Source organism: Pelodiscus sinensis, chromosome 5 (genome assembly GCF_049634645.1).
Source record: "Pelodiscus sinensis isolate JC-2024 chromosome 5, ASM4963464v1, whole genome shotgun sequence".
NCBI lineage: Eukaryota > Metazoa > Chordata > Testudines > Trionychidae > Pelodiscus > Pelodiscus sinensis.
In genome coordinates, this window is record NC_134715.1 from 80,574,032 (window position 1) to 80,597,368 (window position 23,337).

The 23,337-nt window shown below is 41.8% G+C and overlaps 1 protein-coding gene across 9 annotated transcripts in view; it reads left to right on the top strand.

Annotated features, from left to right (window-relative positions):
- Positions 1 to 23,337, top strand: part of MTUS1 (microtubule associated scaffold protein 1) — a 193,743-nt gene that overhangs the window by 140,612 nt on the left and 29,794 nt on the right. For 8 of the 9 annotated variants that reach the window (XM_075931164.1, XM_075931169.1, XM_075931167.1 and 5 more), the window contains one exon: positions 8,115 to 8,332. In XM_075931164.1, coding sequence (XP_075787279.1) covers positions 8,115 to 8,332 — 218 coding nt within the window. Of the gene's footprint in view, positions 1 to 1,605; positions 2,910 to 8,114; positions 8,333 to 23,337 lie in introns of those variants that run through there. The other variant, XM_075931170.1, reaches the window with a different exon arrangement.

The window sequence follows — 23,337 nt, forward strand, 5'->3', positions numbered from 1 at the left end:
CACTGTCCTTTGCATCTACACTGTCATGTTGACAAAGTGGCTTGCTTTGTTGACGGAACTGAATGTAGTCTAGACGCTTTGTAGACAGAAGCTTTGTCGACAGTATCTGTTGACAAAACTTCTGTCGACAAAAGCCTGTAGTCTAGACATACCTTCTGGTAGGGAGAAAAAGGTATCTAGCAATCATATCTCTGTAAATCTTGTATAATTTATTGCATGCACTGGGGGATTGTTGCATTCTTCCATTTATTCTGCTTCCTCCTTCATTCTTGGGGCTCAGTATTATACTGGAAGGCATTAAAAGGTGCCATCAGCAAGCTGTGTGATTTGGCCATTGTTAGAGACAGGATACTGAGCTGATTGGGTCCTTGTTTGGATCTATTAAGGCCCTTTTTATGTTCTTGTAGACAGTTGCAGAGGTGCTTGAGATTGTGCTTGTACTAACTGCAAGTGCATATGTCCTCACCTTTATGCTCTTAGCTTTCTTATTTTCTCAATCAGTAGGGTTCTGATCACTGATGCCTAGCACAGTTTTTGAAATTGATTGCATGGAATGTTCATACATTACAAGCAGATAGAAATTTCATCTAAGCATATGACCTTTGCAAGAGGTCCTGAGTTTGTGCATTCCCAGAGGGTGTTTGGCTCTGTTCCCAACCCTACTCCCATTCCATCCCTTCTCCCAAGCTTCTGTTCTTGCCTCTTTCCACCCCTTACTATCAACTCCAACATGTACCTTGTATTAGGGGATTTTCAAGATCAGTGTGCAGTGAGTAAACCATCTCATGCTATATTCTAATGGTTTGACAGTCTGGTATGGAACTACTTGCAAATATACTTACCCAGAATTATGCTGAGATTATAGGGTTGCCAGGCCTAGAGCAGTGTTTCCCAAATGGGGTTCTGTGGAATCCTGGGGTGCAGTGAAGTGAAAATAAGGGTTCCACAAGAATTCCATTACAATAACATTTTATAATTTAAAAAAATATGTAAGCGTTTATGAATTTTATTGAAAACAATTTTCCTTTCTGTTTGCCATGATAAGCGTCCCTGTGCAATGCCAGCTTAGCCAGAGTGTGGGGATGATGATGTCACTACTTAGCACTGCGTGCAGTTAGTCAGTGGTGCGATCGCCTGTTATAGACAACCGTAAATCCCCCTACTCACTCTCCGGGAGCGTGGATCATGTGAGTGACTGAATACGAATATACTAGTTCCGTGTCGGACAAAGTTGAAACTTCAGATGTCAAACCAGTTCCTTGTATGGGAGTGTGCAGGCAGTGCTCTTGCGAATACTTCACTTCAGCATAGTCGCATAATTTCTTGTATTTAAAAATTTATCTGAGACAAATATAAATTGACTATCATAGATGAATGTACATATCTTTCTGGTATTAAATCAAATATAAAAAGAATTTGCCAAGAAAAGCAGAAAAACCACTCTTCGCATTGAAAACTGCCAATGTAATGCATATTCGTTTTTGTTTATATTACCCTTATTTGTCATCTACTCTTTCAGCTCCATATATGAGACTGTTATTAGGGGTTGTGCAAAATTCTTTTGAATTTTTAAAAGGGTTCCGTGGCCAAATAAAATTGGGAAACACTGGCCTAGAGAATGAAGATCCTTAAAACACACCAAACAGTAGAGAACAGTTTGCCATGCTGTTTTGCCATTGTGACTCAACTGCGAAGTAGAGGACTGACCACAGAGGTGAGGCTAACCAGTGCTCCATTCTCAGATAGTATATGGTGGTCTTGCGACTGTCCAGAGGCAGTGCTAGTTATAGTGGTGATGTTTGTAACGAAGACACCCATGGATTTATTCATGAACATCTAACGGGAACATCACCTGAAGAATACTGCAGAGCCACCCAGTTCAGTATATATGGAGAAATAAGTGATTTCAAACTCTTACGTGCATTTAAAAGCATTCAGTTGAGCCCACCCTTTGAAGATGGAAGGTTTTTGAGCTTATAAGGATGTCTCTTATGTTACAAAGAAGCCAAACATATTGGCAAAAACTCCTACTAGTGCTTCTTGATTGACACCTGGAACAAGTAACTGTTGGGAGTGGTTCTGAGTGACATCCCACATAGGTAGATGATAAAGGATTTAATAGGTTGGGTGTGGCAAAATCAGGCAGTTGTTACATTCACCTGTGCTCTTGCTGAAATTTGGGATTGAGCTATTCTGGAGAGCTCTGAGGTGTGCGCTGTTTCTGTCTAGTATGTTGATTCATATGTACTGACTAACCTGGAGTAGAATACTTCACCACAAGGCCAGCAGCTTCCTTCTCCATATAAGTGGTAATTTTGCTGCTGGTATGCAAATATTCCTGATAGATTGGAACCTGTGACAGTTGTCACTGCTTTGGAGTAATATATCCAGCAAGACATCTGTGGTTCCTGCTGGAGCAGAGATGGAGACTTAAGCTGCCATGATGGCAGAAAGTAATGCTAGCCAGAAGGTAATGAAAGCTGGCCAAAAGGATTTAAGAAATGGCATAAAAGTATCTTCCGAGGACATCAGAGCTACTCTAGATGCACAGAAGAGCCAGCAACAGATGAAAGATGACTTCAAAGCAGGGATTAAACCCAGTCAATTGGAGTTCAATACTGTATTTGAAGAGATCCAGACAGCGAGGAAGAAAATGGAAGTTCAATTAAATGCCCAGGCTGATATGGTAAATCTGATTCAAGAAATTAGCAGCAATTTGACCAATATTGTTAAAGTTTTCCAGAAAACAGAAAAAAACCAGAAAGCTTTGACCAATCTGAATCTTGCTAATGGAGAGTCTCAGAAGCAAAGACTTAAGGACCTCAAGGAATGCTTGGCTGAGAGAGTTAGTCTCCAAACCACTTTTGAAGCTAGCAGTTTGAAGGAATATGAAAAGAGCATGGCATGGGGTAAGAATAAACTTCAGGCTCATACCTGATCTGATCCTCTAATTGGAAAGTTTGGAGGTGAGAGATTTTGGTTGTCTGCTCCAGTACTTCCTTATTTAGTCCTGTTTGGAGCACTTTTTAAAAACTGTCTTTCATATTTAAAAATATTTTTCTAAAGAAAATAACCTGACTTGACAGTAAAAAGGCATTTGCATGTATTCTTAGATAAGGTCGAGACTGTCACACAAGTATTTTTAGAAAGTCAGGCACAATACAGGCAATAATAAATCGCAGACGTCCGAGCCCCCTAGAGCCCAATGTGTTAGGAATCAGTCTGCAGCAGAGCAACTCACCAGGCAACCAAAGGGGTTGGTCCACAGTAGGCTGTCTGATGGGCTATACTTGTGTGGTTAGAAGAGACAGAAGACGTGCTCTTAAGCTGTAACAGTCCGGTGGCTGCTCAAAGTATTTGCCTGTGACTACAGTAGTTCCTGTCCTTGTCTTGACTCCAGCCCTTCGACGATCCAGCACACTACAGGTAAAATGGGGTTCTGCCCCTTTGGCTCTGGTTGCTGTGTAATGCTTATAAGAAACACATGGGATCTTTTAGGGGAGAAGGCAATATGCCATTTTTATTAAGACACTAGCATATGCTTACATACACACTCACTCTCCACCCACACACAACAGTTCTGCCAATGTTGTAATAGTTACCACAGTTCTCAGATTGTTGTTTGATCATCCTTACTGGGCAGGTAGGCTGAGTGAGGCTTTAGCAGTCCAGATTAATGCTTCAGGGTGGCAGGATGGGACCCGAAAACTGTAGCAGAGCAGTTTCCTTCATTGATTTTTAGTAAGTTTCACATCATACTGTAATCAATCATGATTTGAGTGCCTATTTTCTTTATTTTTTTATCACAGCTATCTTGTCCTAATTGATAGGCACTTGCCTTATTTTTTTTAGTTTTTTAGACTCTGCCCTTAATTTGCATCTTAGTAGGGGTATACAGCAGTCTTCTGGCACCTTTACATCTGTCTTCTGTGTCTCCCTAGAACATCTGGTCTGGTGATGGCCTTCACACACATCCTCTAACACACATTCCTCATTCTGCATTCACACAAATAAAAATTACGTAGTTGCTTCTATAAAAAAAGATCCGATACAAAAGACATGTTTACACTCTTAAATTTAAAAAAAAATCACAATCCTAATGGTAAAAGAATAACCATAGTAACAAATAGACCCTTTTGGTCTATTCCTGCTTCAACATTAATTAAAAAAAAAAACCCACAAACAGCCTGCCTAATGTGTATTTACCAATGGCACTAAGCTGTTCCTTTCTGCAAGTCAGAAAGGATGTCTAGTAAGGTGCTCTGAGGTGCATTGCATTCATAAAGTTACATTTTATCTACATGGCTACACTTGACTACCAGTTCCAGCTGTGATCACTGGGCACAACTGCTTATGTTCTGGTCAGTGACACAAGGGGAATCTGAGGCTAGGAAGAGTTCTCATTTTGAGGACCGTTCCAATGCTGTGTAATGCACTTTCCCTAGAGATGGAAGCATTAGACCCTCTAACCATTATGCAGTGACCAGATGGGTGAAGTTTAATAAAATATCCAATTCCTTATATGACAGTTGAACACAGTGGTTTATGTAATTATGAGGATGACTGCTGATTATGCTGCTTTGAGATCCGCTGTGGTCTGCAGAGTTGAATTATCAGAAGTTGAGCACAATGGTAGTAAACTCACTGAATTTAAAAATTAACTGTATGGCATCTTTGTACAAAGACTGTCTAAGCCAGGACTACTCAACTTTAGAAGCCCTGGGGGCCACCATGATACAGCACATGCCAAGGGCCACAACTTGTGTGGTTGCATATACATGCCAACAGATATGCAAATAGCTTCTTTCACACTAATGGTCATGAATACAAAGCACTTCCCACAATGCCCCGGTGCTCCAGGAACCTCCTCTGTGGAGACTAGAATCACCAACACCCTGTACCCAACTGTTCCAGTCAGCCCATCCGCTTGCATCTTTCAGTGCTCACCCCACCTGCGAGACGCCTCGCCATTGTGGAGTGTGTTCCCAGTGGAAGCCATGTAAACCCAAACCACACTGTGGGCCGCAAACAAATGGGCTGCCTGCGGCCATGTGTTGAGTAGCCTTGGTCTAAACCAAATGAGAAGAGATGTGAGGGACATGACTAAGCAGAATAGACTTTGTGATCAGGAGGCTGACTTGCTGTATGAGTAACTCACCCAATTCATCTTATTCTCTGGCCTATCTTAATCCTATATTGTAAATGAAAAGAACTTTAACTTACTTTCTTATATATACCACTGTTTCAATGCAACTGTGACTTGGCTTTCCTGTTTTTAGACTTTCAGCTCTTCTTTACAGCAATTGGCTAGGTCTTAGGAATATCTATTCTCATAAAAGGAGCAAATAATGACCTGTCCGGAGGTACACAAGGCCATAACCAGGTATAGAAGGAATTGTGTGATCCTTATCTATAGAGGCATTTCACACCATTGATGAGGGTTGATGCTTGTAGAGAAGCCTTGAACATTGAGGCTGCTGTAATAGTGACCCTTGTGTAACAAAAGTGCTTCAGAAATGTCTGTTGAAATGGGATACATCATGTGTTACAGCAATGTCACTAGTCCCCAGAGATAGCTTTGACAGACATTTGAATCAAATTATGGGGGCAGGATTTGGTAGCTTAAACACTAGGGTTTGACCAGTGCTTTAATAGATTTGTGCAATCAATTCCATCTGGCTGTATGCAGGGACTATGGCTGTATATATAGCTGGAAGCTTGAGTCACACATGGTCTAATTTAGCTAAGAGACAGTATCTCTAATTCTGTTCACCTCACTTGTTGTACTGCTTGCAAGACCGGAGTTCTTTTTTATGGCAGATAACTTCACTAAAAGGAACCCTGAATAAGGCAGTGAGCTCATTTCATATAGCTTGCAGGAAAAAATATTAAATGCTATCTTAGCCAGTGATATGGTTTAGATTCAGGCTATTAACTTCTAAAGTGAGAACCATTTGTTATAATTGTGTTATAGATTGTACCTTTTTAGTTCAGACATCCACTGTCCGACATGATTTTAGTTGGCCAGTTGTCCATTTATCTTGGGTGTGGCCAAGTTTCCCGCTGTCCCATAAAGTTTTAGTCACCAGTCCAAGCTCTGTATTGTTTGGCTCTAACTGAACCCTCAAATTTCCTCGAACTGTGCAGTAAGCAGTGGAAGTGTTGGTAATGCTGCTAGACAATATTGACTTCCCATGGTCCGGAAAATTCTCCGGGTTGGCACCAATCAGGTCCCAAGGGTTCCAGACTAGGGAGGTTCAACCTGTACTAGCTTTTTCTAAATTATAGAGAGGTAAGTAGTGCCTGTGGGAGACTGATTAGTAAAATGGAGACACATGGGCATAGGTGCTTGGTGCCTGTGGGGATAGGAGGTACAGGGATGGCCACCAAGAGCAATAAAGATAGGGTATGAGGGGGCACCCAATTTATCCATTTAAAATTTTGACACAAGCATGGGAGCAGTGCTACGTCAAGTCACCTATCGATATGGGCAGACTTCTGTTATGATTTTGAAAAACCTCGAAAGGTGACCAGAAAATAACAGAAGGAACAATCCTGAGTTCTCTGGGACACAGACACAATAGTTATAAGATGCAAACTAATCCATTCACTTTAAATGAGTGAAAACTTGAATGCTAATAACTCTGCAGTTGTCACTGTTATGTGTTTTTGATGTGTGGTGAAATAGCCAAGAAAGAGGCACGATGAGGAATGTCCACCAATATTTCCTGAAGGTGGGAGGCATGAGCATGCTAAGGGGTTGTTGCAGGAGAGGGTGTGTGGGACAGATTCATACATAATCTTAAGAAGATACTTAACCCATGGAAAATGAAGGGGCATGATTAGTATAATTTTCCTGAATGTGGGCCGTGCTTTCAAATGTTTGGTTGTCTCCTCTAAGACAAACCATACAAGATGGTTACTAATGGTACTGATATTAGACTAACGATTCAAACACGTTGAGAACAGAGGTTCTCAGTCACTTCCAGTGATACAATTGATACAGCAATATCTTCCTATCGTATCAATGTTGCTTCACTGGCCTTCAAAACTTTTGAAAGGCTCAGTAAACTACTAATTATCCTGCATAAGAAATTTTGAACTTTTTATATTTTGTTTTATCAAATGTCACCTCTCCAAATTTAGTTTTCTTTGATTCTCAACTTTGTATTCGATGAATCTTTCTAGTTGAACTAAAGGCTCATTTGTCTTGATGTTTCCATTATACTACTTTGGGCTATAGATTTTTTTTTTGGTCACAGCCTGTGAGAACAAAAGGGACAGCTTGCACAGCTACTCCTTGTTGATTTTCCAGACGGAAGGCTATAGAGAAATCTTGTGCACTTAGGGTTGTAAGAATCAAGTATTAAATTAAGAAATATGGGCTGCTTCAAATGACATGATTTAGTCTAGTGTCTGAATTTGCAACATTAGACTATTAAACTAGATAATATTCAAGCTGTGCATAAAGTGTGAGAGGAAGCTTGAAGTATATTGGATGTTTGACAGCTTTAGTAGATATTTGTGGGGTTTTTTTAACTTCATCATGACTGAAGCTGTTAATTCTAGGAAAAGTGTTCCAAAACCTTTGGTTGATAAATGGTAAATGTGAATTAAAGATTGTGGTATCTTATAGTAGAAATTGAGGTATTAAAGGGATCAAATATATATAGGGAGAATGCTCCAATATATTTAACTTACAGTTCAGGAAATGTGAAATTGCAGCAAACCTGGAAAATGGACATCTATTGTATGAAAATTAGACAATTCAGTGGACAAATTTGGCTTTAGAACTAAAGAACCACATCAGTTCTGTGAAAATGTTAATCAAAATTGCAGTGTAAAGAGTTGGCTAAAATGCATCTCAGTGAAGAAATGTAAGTGCATAATCATTAAGAGCAATTTCAGTCGTATATAGCTTTAATGCTACTAGAACTCTGAAACTGTTGTACAGTCTCTTTAATAGACCAGAATGCTATTAAAAAGTAACCCTTTCGACCCAAAATGGCTCTGGAAATGTTTTTTCTTTTTTTGTTTTGATTTCCAGCTTTGGTAGCTGGTAAAAATTCATAAGTGAATACATGAATTAAAATGTCTTTTTTTAAAAATTCCAGTTGACAAAAGCAAGCAGAGAGGCCCTAGAAGTTCATGCATACAAACACAAACTTCTCCTGATGAGCACACAACTGAAACAAAAACACGTGAGTTGGCACAATACAAAGCAAAGTGTGAAAACCTAAGTGAAATTATCCTGCGTTTGAAGAAATTATTGGCAAGCAGTCACCAGAAGTTTGAAGCATTAACAATTGTGATCCAGCACTTACAGTCAGAGGTAAGAACTCTTTGCTTGAATTTGATGTAGTGTTCTGAATCAGGCAGGGCTCTGAATATTTAATTTGTACTTACAAGTTATCATTTAACGCATACGGTGCTTCTATGCAGCAAAAAGCCATGGCAGCAAGTCTGAGCCTGGGTAAATTGGCTCTGACCTATGCTGTCAGGCTAAAAATAATACTGATGTGTGGGCTCAGGCTGGAGCCCAGGCTCTGAGACCTTGAGAGGGTGGAGTCCGCACTGCTAGCTTTTGCCTATCAGGCTGAGCCTGAGTTACCATAGGGTTTTCTGCAGTGTAGATCAGTGTTTAATTTTTGATGGGACTGACCTCTGACAACCTGTGGGGTTGGCAATAAATAGCTCTGGTGTCTCTTACCACATCAGTTATTAAAGTGTCCGCCCCCCCCCCCCCCCAAAAAAAGCTTGAGTGCCGGCAACCTCTTTTATTGCATATTAAGCACTGGGGTACATGTACCCATAGGAACCTTGCAGGAGTATGAGTGCTTTTGTTTTTTCTCCTGTAATACTCACTTTTTGTACACTGCTTTCACTTTTTGTTTCATCACTAAATTACACAGATGTAGTATTGTGTATCTCAATTCCTATAGGAGAAGTCTTCACAGAAATGTAGGCTTTTCTATCATTTGTTATCCTTTTGGGTGAGCACTAAGGACAGTGGATAGTTGAATGAGTCACTTTGGCTATGTCTACACTGCAGGCTTCTTGCGCAAAAGACCTTGTGTAAGAGAGCATCCACACTGCCCTGTGCCTTTGTGCAAGAGATGTGCTTTTGCGCAAGAACATCCATGGCAGTGTGGATGCTCTCGCATGCAGGAAAGCTCTGATGGCCATTTTAGCCATGGGGTTTATTGCGCAAGAAACCCCTGTTGGCTGTCCACACTGCCGCCTTACACAAGAAGGCTTATTCTTCGTGAGGAGTGGAATAACTTTTACGCAAGAAGCCCTCTTTTCTGACGCTTTACTGTAAATGTACTTGCGCAAGAATGCACATGCAGTGTAGACGTAGCCTTTGTTTGCAGTCTGGAACAGATGCAGGGGTTTAAAGTTTGCAAGAACAAAAGATTTCCAGTAAAAGTCTCTGAATAGAGGAGCCCTGAATTAAAGGATGTTAGTCTGCAGTTGTCTAAAAGAAAGAGGACAGAAGACTTTCAGTGGGTTACGGGCTGGAATTAAAAGTGGATCTCTGTACTCTGAACTTGCTAAGCCCTTCAAAGGCTAATCTTTGGGTGAGGAATCTGTTAGACAGGAAAGTAATTTGTTGTTATGAGCTGTATATTGTACTTTTCTTCTACTGGTAACTGTTTCCAAATCATTATGCTTGGTAGTATTTGAATTTTGCTTAAGCTCCGCTAAGTAAGTTTCAGTTTGGTTTTACTATAAACAAGTATTGTTTAAAAGGATAGTATTGAACTGAGGTGAAATCGGTGAGCTGAAGTGCTCTGTTCCCAAAGGCTGTGAATCTGTGTATATTGCAGGTGTGCAGATGATGGGGGTTGGGCTCTTGGCTGAATGTAACAAAACGGGGCATGTATATTGCTTGTCTCTGAGAGAGAATAGAAGGGAGCCCAGAGGAGAGCAACTGTATTGCTACAAGTTTGGTGTCTGGGGACTGTTTGCCTTAAAGGTAAAGTGTTTCCTTCCTTCTGTGAGTAGATGATAGTGATTCACCTCCAGTAACCCTGGAAAGTGCCACAGTGGTAGTGGTTGCACTTATTGTATGAAAAACAGATTTGGACAAGAATTAAAATACACTGAAAGACATTAACTGGTCATCTACTAAACTGACACAAAGCAGATTTTAGAAACAAAGTTTGTTGGAATTTAGAGTAGAATTAGGGTGGGAAACCTTAATATACAATTCTTACAAGGATTTTTTTTTCTATCCATTGCTAAGATGACACGCTTGAATTGTTGCAGGATAACTTCAGTTACAAATGCAGGTGGTAATCTGCAATATTCTAGGACAAATGTCTAGCTGTTTAGTTTTTTCATATATATGGTTAGTTATTTTAATAAATTAGCTAAAAGTATGAAGCATTCTTCTTGTGCAAGATGAAAATTACCATCTTTTACCTAAAAATATTTTATCACTTTTGGCCCTCAAGTCTAATAATTGATCCCCGTGACTCATCTTATTTTTTCACTTGACTAAAATTCCTGACTCCAGATTTGCTTCTAGATCCGGGTCCTACTTGCAGCCTCAAAAAGGATGTCTAATCCTTAAGTATTTTTTCCTCAAAGGATAGCAATACCTCATTTTCCACAATACCGCTAGACTTGTGTACTATGATAAGATTGTTTCACTTCCATTGTTCTGGTCACGTTGACTCCTTCTACCAGCACCATTAACTTTGCAATTAGCTGTAAATCTTCTCTTGAATATCAGAACAAGTCTGAAGAAAACTGAAATTTCCCTTTGAAGTCTGCAAACTAGTTACATCAGCTCCAGGAAGTAGATCCCATTGTTCATAATGAAACTAGCAGGTGGTGCAGTGCTGATGTTGAATGTGTCTGTAATATAGTTACGTTGGTGTGAGTCCATGAAGATAATTTGGCTCAATGAATTTGAGAAGATGCCTGCCATTAAAAGCTATGCTAATAACATTTGTTATTTGTTAGATCTGTGTGTTCTCCTATTCTCTTGATAGCCATAGTTTAACTGAAGTCCTGAGGCATGGATGCTTACTAGTAAAGTTCCCCATGTTTGAAATAACTTCATTTTCCTTCATTAAAAATGGACTTTGTGAAATTACTGTTAACGAAACGGTCTGCAAATCCACCCACTCTACTGGAGTAAGGTAATAGGGGTGCACTCTGTCAATTAGGTCTAGTAATGGTACAGTACTCCCCCTCCCTTCCCCTTCCCTTTTCTCCCCTCCCCTCCCCTCTTCTCTTCTCCACCCCATCTGATCTGGCACAGGTATTGTTAAAAGTTGTTAAACACTAAATCTTCCTTCAATCCATGCATATAGAAGTATTATCTTGTGTTTCAGTCCCCTGCCACCAGCGTTCCAGGATGCTCCTCCTCCCTGCAGCTGGCTCGGCTCTGCTCCAGCCCAGCTGCTATTGGGCTCCAGTTTGCAGGGCTCGGGCTTGGGCCTGCTGGGAACGGGGCTTGCTGGATGCCCTGCTTTTACTGCAGGCTGCCTCGATGCTGCCAGGCCTCCCCGAGGATGGAGATCATTGGTATTGCTGTCTGGAGCTCCCAGGGAGTTCACAGCCAGTTCATACTCCCGGGCGCTGAGGCTCTCTGATCCAGCAACATCCATGGTCTGGTTGCCGGACCAAGAGAGTCCTGGATTTTGGAGGTTCAACCTGTAATTGCGGTTTCCTGTTTTTAATCCCAACAAGCAAGAAGGGGAGCAGTGAAATAAAGAATATCCAGTGTTATCAAATAAAAACTAAAACTAAACATTCATTCTTCAGTTTATTAATCTTGGTAGGTGATGACGGTTGTATTGGCATCAGGTTTTAAAAAATTGGAGCACTGCAGTTTACAGTTGTTTATTCACTTCAGCTCTTTGGTATTTATTGTTGTCTATATTAAACTCCATAAGAACCATAGTTTGATACATTAAAACAAATCTGAATCCCATGTTGTGCTGTCATAATCTCTTGCAAAGCCATCAATGAGGATGTACTGTGTTGCAGGCAGCATGCTGAAAATCTGTTCCTTTTACCCTCCTCAACATTCCTAGCCAATACTCAAATGCCTGTGTTACTCTCTAAGATTCTAATTGGGCTATTTGATATAATATAAAAAATGATGCATGCTAATTGGAGAAGTAAAACTCGTAGATATTGCTGATCTCAAATGTTAAATATTATGAAGTTAGTTTTTTACCCCTTTGAGTTAAAAGCCCAAATATTTAAAATCAAAGCCAGTCATTGAAGTATTACTGAACTCATTTTAGCTCAAAATAATACTTTAATTGGGTGTGAAACTTTTAAAATTCACTGCCAAAAGAAATAGTATCATGAGCTACCCACTTAATCTGAGGACGTGGGTTTTTCCCATGAACGTTCATACATACATACATACAGGCAGTCCCCGAGTTACGCGGATCCGACTTATGTCGGATCCGCAGTTACGAACTGGGATTTTTCTCGCCCCGGAGGACTGGAGTGGCGGGACGCCTGGTCCCGCCGCCCGCCTCCTCCGGGGCAAGAAAAGCTGCTCCCTGTCTCCCTGGTCTGCTGGGGGAGCCAGCAGACCAGGGAGACGGGGAACAAAGCGGCGGAGGACCTGGGGCCGGACCCGCGGCCGCTTCCAGATCAGCTGCAGACCAGCGAGCTGGTCCGGCCCGGGTCCTCCGCCGCTTTGCTCCGTGTCTCCCTGGTCTGCTGGGGGGGGACACAGCTAGTGCCGCCCCCCCCCCAGCAGACCAGGGAGACGTGGAGCAAAGCCCGGGGTCTGTGGTAGAGCAGGTGGGGCACTGCCGGTTGGTCCCGCAGCACTGCTCCTTGGCGCTACTGGACCAACCCAGCAGCACCCCAGCTGCTCTGCCCCAGGAGTCCTGATTCAGCTGCTGCTGATCAGTTTCAGCAGTGGCTGAATCAGGACGCCTGGGGCAGAGCAGCTGGGGTGGTCCAGTAGCGCTGAGGAGCGGCCTTGCTACTGGACCAACCCAGCAGCACCCGAGCTGCTCTGCCCCAGGCATCCCCAAGTCAGCCGCTGCTGAAACTGACCAGCGGCTGACTACAGGAAGCCTGAGGCAGAGTTGCTCTGCCCCGGGCTTCCTGGAATCAGCTGCTGATGAGTTTCAGCAGCAGCTGACTTGGGGGCGGCTGGGGTTCTTAAGTTGAATCTGTATGTAAGTCGGAACTGGTGTCCACATTCAGCCTGTTGAAACTGATCAGTTTCAGCAGCGGCTGAATCTGGATGCCAGTTCCGACTTACATACAGATTCAACTTAAGAACAAACCTACAGTCCCTATCTTGTATGTAACCCGGGGACTGCCTGTAGTTCATAATATATATAAAATTTTGTTACTCTAGGGTGCTATAGGACTACTCACTTTTTTTTTTAAGTTACAGACTAACACAGCTACCCCCTGCGATGCCAAAAGAAATGTATTTTCTCACACTGCTAGAGTTACTCTGGACATGTCAGTCTTCTCCACAGTATTAGCTAGAGTAAATCTTTCCTAAACTTTTTACTCTGAAGCTATTCTTTTGAGGCTTACCTTTTTAAGTGAAAAGGCATTGCCTTGTGGTAGTGATATGAAATACTTGACATGGCCATTGTAGTGATATTAGCATACATCTTGCCTAAGTCGTGTTTTTAAAATAATAAGTGAATTGTAACTATTGCATATTTGTGTCCTGTTTAGAATCAGGATTGCTGTACTTAAGATAGGGCAATTTTATTTGAACTAGAAGATGTTTATATGCAAAACCAGAGCTTAAGTATTAATATTTCAACTGTGCTATGAAATAAGCTACTCAATCCTTGGAGTAGAGAACAGAACAGTTTAGAGCAGTAGTTCTCAAACTGGGGGTCATGGCTCCTTAGGGCGTTATGAGGTTATTACATGGGCATTATGAATTGTCAGCCTCCATCCCCAAGCATTTATAATAGTGTTCTAAATTGCAATATTTTTATATTTATATTTAATGGGGTGGTCACACACAGAGACTTGCTGTGTGAAAGGGGTGTCTCAGCAGTTTGAGAACCACTGGCATTGAGAAAAGATGGCTGAAGAGTTGATATCATTGTCTGGCCTCTATGAATGGCATTGAAATCTTGATTGATAATATCCAGGAAGATCTTAGAGTGAGATGCATCCTGGCGATAGAGCACAAGAGAATTTGCTGTTTCAAATCCATGTGTTTGAGAGTATGAGCTAAACTTCAGAGGACATGACAACTAAGCAGCAGATATCACTATCAGACTGTGGAGTAGGAGAGACAATTCTGAGAAGCAATGTAAGCATGAGATAAAGGAAGTGTGTCCTCAGGCTATGAGCTGGCATAGTTCTGGCATTTCCTGACTGAGCACTTAACTCTGTGCAATTAACATTCTCAAGTTAATTGTCTATGATGGGAATTCCCTAGAATTGAAGAAAATCAGAAGATTTAGAAATTGCTGTATTTTCACGGTCTTCAGTGAATGGCATGTCCATGGCTATATTCTAGATATGGCATTATTTCTCCAATCAAGACTCATGAGGCAGCCTGACTCAGCAAATTCAGCTCCCATGATTCCTGTGAAGGTATGTTGGGTAGCTAGAACCACTGTGCAGTTGACCCTGAATGCCACACACACGGCAACAGCAATCACCATGTGGCACTCCTCCTGGTTAGTTTCAGCAGCTGTTGCTAGAGCAATGTTTCCCAATTTTATTTGGCCATGGAATCCTTTCAAACTCGGAAGAACTTTGAGGATCCCCTACAGCTGGGCCCAGGATACCCAGGGGAAAATTTGTTGAGCGCCCAAAAAAAAAAAAAAGCCACCGGACCTGGGTGTCATGACGACAACCCCCCGCCCCTCCACCGACCCCTCCAGGAAGACAGACAGTCTGGTATATGGAGCTGAAAAAGTAGACCACTAATAAGTAAGGATAATAATAATGAACAAATGCTAAATAAAGTCATGAGATCAACATTTAGTTTAATTGCACATATTTAAAAACAAAAATCACATTTAATGAGTACAAAAAAATAAAAGCTCAAACAAATATGAATCATGTTGGCAGTTTTCAATGTGAAGAGTGGTTTTTCTTCTTGGCAAACTCTTTTTATATTTCGTTCAATACTAACAAGTTAGATCTGCATATGTGGCTCTGCATTCAGTTGATTTCTGTATTTTGTTTTTGTTGCTGCATAATTCGAGAACCCAGTTTCACACAAGTATGTGCTGGTGAAAAGTAACAACTGATGAACTGCATATCTTGATAAAGCTGAATATTCTTGACATAAACTGCCCCAAAATGTAATCCGAGAAACTTCTTTAAATGTTTGTATTAATTGGCCATCTGAAGTGATTTCAATTAGGTTTTCATAATCTTGCATAGAAAAACTGACTGGCTTTCCTGTTATACTTAATGGATTTCAAATCCAGTTATTGTTGTCATTTATGGCTGGAAAATACTTCATGATGTTTGTGTATAAATCACAAAGATGATCTTCCTCCTGGCCAGGATATTGCAGAGTACAGGAGAAAGCTTGGGGCAGAGTGCCTGACCATAAGGGAGGGTACAAGAGGGGTCTTGGGCAGGGTGTCAGAGCAAGCTGGGAATGCGGGCTCTTGGCGGGGGAAGGAGAGTGAGGGGGATATGGGTGCGGAGTCTGGGCATGGGGGGATGCTTACCTGGCTTGGCACCCTACTGCAGCACGAAAAGCCTCCAGGCAGCATGCTCTTGTTCCTCAGGAAGGAGGGAGGGAGCTCAGTCCCCCTGTTCCAGTGCGCGTGCGCGCCCCCCCCCCCCAATGCAGCAGGGAACCCAGTACACCTGCAGCACCAGGTCAGGCTTCCTGCTGGCAGGGTGGGGTGGGGGAAGAGAGTGTAAAAACCCCAACCTTCCCCACCAGATCACACTCTGCCACTTCCCCAGCAGGCTGGGGAGGGGCACAGGAGAGAGAGAACAGCAGCACATGGGGGGGCAGCAGAGCCCGAGCGTGCCCCAGGTGTGTGAGGGGAGGGGTGGCAGAGCCCGAGCCGGGTTCCATGCGGGCAGCAGTTTAAAAATGCTGAGGTCCAGGAGCGGCTCCTCAGCTCTGGCCACTCCTACCAGCAGTAGCGGCTTCTGTAAAAGCTGTCACTTGCACACAAGGCAAAGGAGGCTGCAAGGCACCCCTGCGGGGTGGGGAGAGGCCATGCTGTATGCGGGGGTGGGGCAGCCGCAGTGGGTGGTGGAGCAGCCAAAGCTGTGCAGCCCCCAGAAGCCCGTTCTCGCCAGCAAAGCCCCAATGGGAGATGCCTATGGGTTCTGCAGGGGGCAGGGAAGTAGGATTTTTTCACGGAACCCCAGGGTTCCACGGAGCTCCATTTGGGAAACACTGCGCTAGAGAGAGCCAGACAGCAAATTATTTACCATCCAAAGACTGCTCACTCTTCTTTCACGGAGACTAGATAAGGGGATCAAGTCCCTCAGACTCTTCAGGGCTACCTTCAATCATTAGGAATTTATTTACTGACCTCCAAAAGAAGCCACTTTAGGTTTGAGCCTGATCAGTGGCATCAATAACCATACTCCTACTTCAAACCACCAGAGCCATCTGCCACAAGGAGAGAGCTCACCACAGGTGCACCTCCCAGAGCACCATTCTGCACCAATGCTGACTAAGGATGAAAAAGACCATTTAACTGATTAAAGGAGCGGGTTGTGGGAGGAGGGGAAAAAAGCATCCAAAAGCTCAGGTTCCAGATGATTCTTCTGCACGTGTTGTTCCTTCGATGTACCAGAAAGCCAGGTATATTTCCATCAACATTAATGACAACTTCCACTTCACAATTCACCTGGTGCATGGGCTGCTCCTGCAGTTTAAGCTACCACTACTGACCAGTAGGTTTTGCCCTTTGATCGATTTTTTTCAATGCCCCAGAGATTAACAAAATGCCTCTTGGCAGTGGGATTCTGCCTCTGTTGTTCCTTTGTCTTTTTCTAAATTGAACAGTTTCTATCTTTTTAATCTTTCCTTATATAGAAACTTTCCATGCCACTAATAATTTTTGTTGTCCTCTATTTCCAATTCTAACACCTTTTTTGAGATAGGACAATGAGTATTCTGCTCAGTTTACGTGATGCAGGTATATGATGGATTCATATTGTGGGGGTGTGTTCTCTGTATTATCTATCCATTTCCTGATGATTCCTAGCATTGTTAGCTTTTTATTTTACTTGCAACTGAATATTGAGTGGAGGTTTTTGGAGAACTATCCATGATGACTACAATATCTTTCTTGAGTGACAGCAAATAACTTGGACCCCATCATTTTGGACATATCATTGGGGTTGTTTTCTGGTGTGTGTTACTTTGTACTCATTGACACTGAATTTCACCTGCCATTTTGTTTCCCAGTCACCAATTTTGAGAGATCGTTGTTACCCTTCACAGTCTGGTTTGGCCTTAACTCCTAAATAATTAAGTATAACTTTGCCCTTTTTCGGATAATTTATGAACATGAATAACAAATTATTCTTTGCATCATTCATTCACTCCAGATCTTTGAGATGTTTAGTCCATATACATATTCCATATCCAACGTGCCATCCTTGCTGGTGTGGCAGAGTGGCTCTTCCATTTTATACTTTCCTATAAGGAAGGGAGGGACTTGTGCTGCCTGAGGAATACTACTGCCTAGAACATTCTGATGAGAGCACATTGGGTGTGCACTTAGCAACTGTGGAATATGTATATGGAGTGTGCATCTCAAAGAACTAGTTACTATATAGTTAAGCTGCCTCCTTTCCATAGCTGCACAATAGGATAAGTACATCAGAGGAGAGTGGAGGGTCTTTTTAACAAATTAGCAAAAAATACCTACTTTTGTCTTACAGACCAGTGTCCCCTCCACTGGACAATGTTGTCTGTATATGACAGTTAGTTTTAGCCCATAGGCTAAGTCTCACCAAATTTCATCATAGGATGACTACATCATAATAGTATCTTGTGATTACCCACCTTTGCTTTACAGAGATCATTTTATACCCCGTCCACATCAGCAAATGTCTGCAAGTGCAATTTAGCAGAAGAAAAGAAGGGAAGTTCATATTTTAGCACCATGTAACCAGAAAATACTATTTGGACCACCATGGACCATATTTTGGGAACTGCTACTCAGTGCTATTTATGGAGTAATGTAGGTGTGTATGATACTTAAAATAAACTGGTAGATGCCTACCCTAATAATTGTACATTGCAAATTAGGTGTAATACTGCAACAGTGATAGATAAAAGCTACAGCGGTTAAAAGGTTTATATTGATGTTTATGTCCTTCCATCCACTTCTGTTTTTGGAGTTAACTGTTTCCATTTAATAGTCAGGCTACTGTAAGCATTGAATGCTGAAGGAAAAAAATGTGGAATTCTTTGAGAGAACATATCCTGAGGACCTGATTTTTTTAATCATGTGGTTAATACTACTTTTAGGAAGTGTTAAATTGAATAAATATGTCTATTATAAATTTTGTAATGTGTGTTTACAGCAAGGTGAACTAGCATCTTGAAACTACAGAATGAAATATGTATGTAGGGTACATTTCATACAATATAAATATGGGCCACATTAGTATAAAATAGTGGTGCTATTTGGGATGGCCTTGTTGCTTCGAAGTGGTGATACTTTGTTGACACTTGTTTGGGATGATCTGTATAACAAAACCTTTGTACTACTCCATATATTCACATGCCATGACTTATACATTAGAAATATTTAGAATGTTAACATTTATTGGTATTGTTTTTTCATATGTCTACTTTTCAAGGCAGGATCCTTGAGGCTATCTGTGCATGCTTCAAACAGCAAGCTCATAACTTGAGAAACTTGTCAATATGACCTCTAGCCATCTCTTCCCTACCTGTGGAATCCTGACTTCAAAAGGACTTTCCAGGGCTGAAAGAGTTTCTATTGGAAAATTGGTATCATCCTTTACAAGTGGTCTGAAGTGTCAGTGTCTAACCCAAGGGTGGGCAAAAGGGCCTCTGCGGGCCAGATCCACCACCAAGCAGGTTGATCTGGTCCATGGAGGCCCTGCCTCAGTCCGATTAGGGCCTGGGGGGCAGGGGAGCATGTGAAGCTTCCTCCAGCCCTGTGAGCACTTTAAAGGAGCACTCAGGACTTTAAAGGAGGCGACATGGCATGCTCCCCCGCCCCCAAGCCCTGATTGGCCTTAGGGCAGGAGAAGCTTGCAAAGTTTCCTCTGTCATCCCTCCCACCACCCTTCAAGGAGCATGCGGCACTTCAAAGTGCTGTACACTTGCGCAGGGCGGGAGCAGAGTGAGGGAAGCTTCACAAAGCTCCCCTCCTCTAGGCCAATCAGGGCGTAGGGGTGGGGGAGCGTGTGATATCTCCTCCCACACTGCAAGCAGCGCGTGGCACTTTGAAGTGCCACATGCTCTTTGAAAAAAGAGCAGAGGCTAGTTACCCAACCTCTTTCTACTTGATCTAGTAATGAGGTCATAGTTGTGCTTACAACATACCAGTTACCATGCAAATAACTGATGTCACACATTTAAAAAGGCTACTACCTAAGTGTTCCATGAGGTTTGAGTGAGATGACTGTGGTTTAAAATAGCTCTTTCATTAATACTAAATTAACTTATTTCTGTTGATGACTTTTAAAGCTGCTGTACAAATTTCTAGTCTTACTTTAAATTGAAATCTTGTAAAGCATCATTTTATTTCTGCTTTTATGCTCCACTCTAAAGCGCTACAATGTTCTACTAAATAAAACTTGAAATGAAATGCCCATAATAGTTTTGAATGGACAACTCAGACTTCATCACATCTTATTTTAGTGCGTTAGCACATTTCAGTTTCAAGTCTTGCAAGTTTGGTTTTATTTTGTAGAACTTCACCTATGATGAGGGCTACAGTTCCCTCAGCACCTAGATATTAAATTTAGTCCCAAACTATATGACTTTGGTGGTAAGTCTGGTTATTTTGTATGCATCTACCTAATAAGCTTGCACTTTAAGCCTGGAAAGAAACTAGAAAGAGACCTGATAGTGTCTTTGGGGTTTTTTGAAGGTTTTATAACTAACAAGGAAAATCTTGAAAGAATCAAAAAAAACTTTGACAATGATCTGAGTTAAATGTCTTTAAATTCTAAGATGTCTGTTTTCAGTCTACATACAAACATCTATTCTATTTTACAGCAAATCTAGTGTTGATAAATGCATGAGGTGGCTTTGGTAGAGTTCAACAACCACGGCTGTAGTACTTCTGACACCTTAATTTGCTGCTCTTGTGTTCTTAATTTTCATTTTCCATAAATCTGTCTTCAGTATAACTAAGATGCAACAATTCAGCTAACTTTGACAGCAGTGAATTTTAAACAGGCTACTTGAATGTGGACACACTGGTAACTGGTGAAGCCCAAATTCACCATTGTACTAAGCACTGTTTGAATTATAAACCAACTTCTGACTTTCAGCAAGTGGATGGTACAGGATGGGATTTGTACCCACGCAGCTTGTGCCTGAATTCCCATTGATTTTTAGTGTAATTAGGTGCCTAGCTCAATTAGGTGCTTTTGAAAATCCATCATTTCTAACCAGAGCAGACACATCTTGAGGTTGTGAGTACACAGAGTGCCTTTGACAACTCTAGGGCTGTGTCTACATTGGCAAGATTTTGCGCAAAATCTTGCCACCTGTCTACACTGGCCACGAGTACTTGCGCAAGAACACTGACATTCTAATGTAGGAAATCAGTAGTGCTGGCGCAAATACTCTGACGCTCCCGCTCAGGGATAAGCCTTCTTGTGCAACTTTTCTTGCTTAAGAGGCCAGTGTAGAAAGGCAACGTTAATGACTTGCGCAAGAAAGCCGGATGGCTAAAATGGCCATCGGAGCTTTCTTGCGCAAGAGAGTGTGTCTACACTGGCATGAATGCTTTTGCGCAAAAGCACATGCCAGTGTAGATGCCCTCTTGTGCAAATACTTTAATGCAAAAAGTCTTGCGTTAAAAGTATTTGCGCAAAATCATGCCAGTGTAGACGTAGCCTAGGAGGAGAGTAGGCTTTGGAAAGCTTACTGCGAAATGCTTAACAAAAGAGGATGCTGCTTAGCCATATGGCTGATCTAGAAGTGCTCACTCCCCCTTTCATTGAGCACTATCAGTCCCATGGAACTTGGAGAGAAGGCAGTCTTGGCTGGCTGCTTTGCCCTGTGGTATCACTTACAGAAGCATACTTAGGCTCTGCTTATCTTGCACATGGTACATGGGTCACACAAGTTTCCCGGCCTCGGATCATCTAGGAATTGCTTCTCCCTGTGGGCACTGCTGGTTCTCAGGCCTTGTCTATACTAAGTTTGTACAGGCATAACTATCTTGGTCGGGGTGTGAAAAAAACAATATCTCTGACTGATATAACTGTGTCAGTATAAATTTAAAGTAGAGATTAGCTTTTCTGACAGAGTGCATAGTGAACATTTAGGGTATGTCGACACATAAATCGCTGTGGTGACACAGCTGCATACCTGGAGCACATCAGTGAAGACATTACCTACATGGACTGGAGGGGTTCTCTCATTGGCATAGGTAAACTACCTGAGAGATGGTAGCTAGGTTGACAGGGAAATTCACCTATTGATGCTAGCATGGTCTACTTCCACAGCTTCAGGGGGTAGCTGAGTTAAAGAAACAAAAACTGGTCTGGTAGCACTTCAAAGATGAACGAAACATATAGATGGTATCATGAGCTCTCATGGGCACAGCCCACTTCTTCAGATAACCTACTTCCACAGTTAGGTTAAGTTTAACTCACTCGGGTGCAGATGATTCACGCTGAATGACCCCATTTGTACCAACCCAACTTTCTAGTGTAGACCGGATCTCACATAGGTGGTATTCCTCTGAACCAAAAAATACCTGTTGATGTATGCTGCACCTACAGAAGGAGGCTATGCTAGCGCAGCTCTACAGTGAAGACATAATCCTAGGCACGTAAAGGCAAAAGTTTCAGAGGATTGATCAGAAGTATTCAGTTAGCTGTACTCAGGATTGGTCTACATTGTAGACCTATATTAATACATCTGTTGCTTAGGTGTGAAAAATACACACACCTGACAACAGTTATATGGGCCTAATCCCTTAATAGACAGCATTATGTTGGCCAGGAGCACTTCTACTGATTACTACCATCTCTTGGGCAGATGCTGGGTGGAGAGCTCTTTTTGACTCAATTTAGACCATCTGTAAAGTGCCACAGCAGCACAGCTACCTCTGTGTAGCTGTGCGAGTGCAGCATTTTAAGTGTAGACACACCCTCGTTCTATTAGGGAAGTTGTGCAGGGGAAGGAGGGGAACATGCTAGGTTGGAGATGAGGCATCACATAGCACCAGTTGAGGGAAAGGAAAGGGATGTAAGACCAAGAGAGCTTGGAGACCTATGGAGGTGTAAAAAAAAAGGAGAAAAACATTGGAGAAAATAGCTCCAAAGAAGAATTGGGTTAAAGAGGATTAACTAAGAATTGGAGTGAAGCTTTTACATATGAAAAGTGTAATACCGGAGACAGGGAGGAAAAAACAAGATCACAGAACAAACGTATTTAAGTATACATTTAATTTAGTACAGAACAAGAATCCTGAAGATTCTTCTGGAAAACTTCATGAAAATGATAAAACAGAAAGGGGAAAACAAAATACAAGGTAGACAAAATCTGTTTTCATAGCTCTAACAAATGAGAATAAATAGTAATTAACTATGTACACAGAACTACAATGAGATGGTATTTAGATAGGAACTCTGCAGTATTCGTTCTTTCATTGTCAGTGCTGTATATCTATCTGTAATGGGCACTGATGTTACAGTGCAATGACTCATCCTTTCCTCACACTCTTCTTCTCAGAGGCACTATCTTTGAATATGTAAATTCCTCTGAAAAAGTATGAAATCCTAATACCTTAAAGAACAACCTATGATTATGGTTTTGTCTTGATTGGGAGAAAATGTGGTTTTCAGACCTATTGCTCAATCAAGTTAAAACATCCTTTCTAATTAGTAGGAGGCTACAAAAGAAGTCATCTAACAAGACTGTCATTTTAGCTCAATCAAGTTAGCTGAACTGGATTAATTGAAGATTCCTGTTAAAGCTGGTTAAAGTCATACACCGATACTCAAAGTTGGCAGGTCGCGTGAATATAGATATGCAGTGCCAGTGTGCTCATTACATAACCTTTCTAAATTTAGGGGAGTCCTGAAGTTCACTGTCAGGTATAGGTGTCCTCCACTTGATTTTAAACTAAAAGGGAGCAGACTTCATTAGCAACACTTCTATCTTCTCGCTCTAAGATCAATGTAGTAACCTCA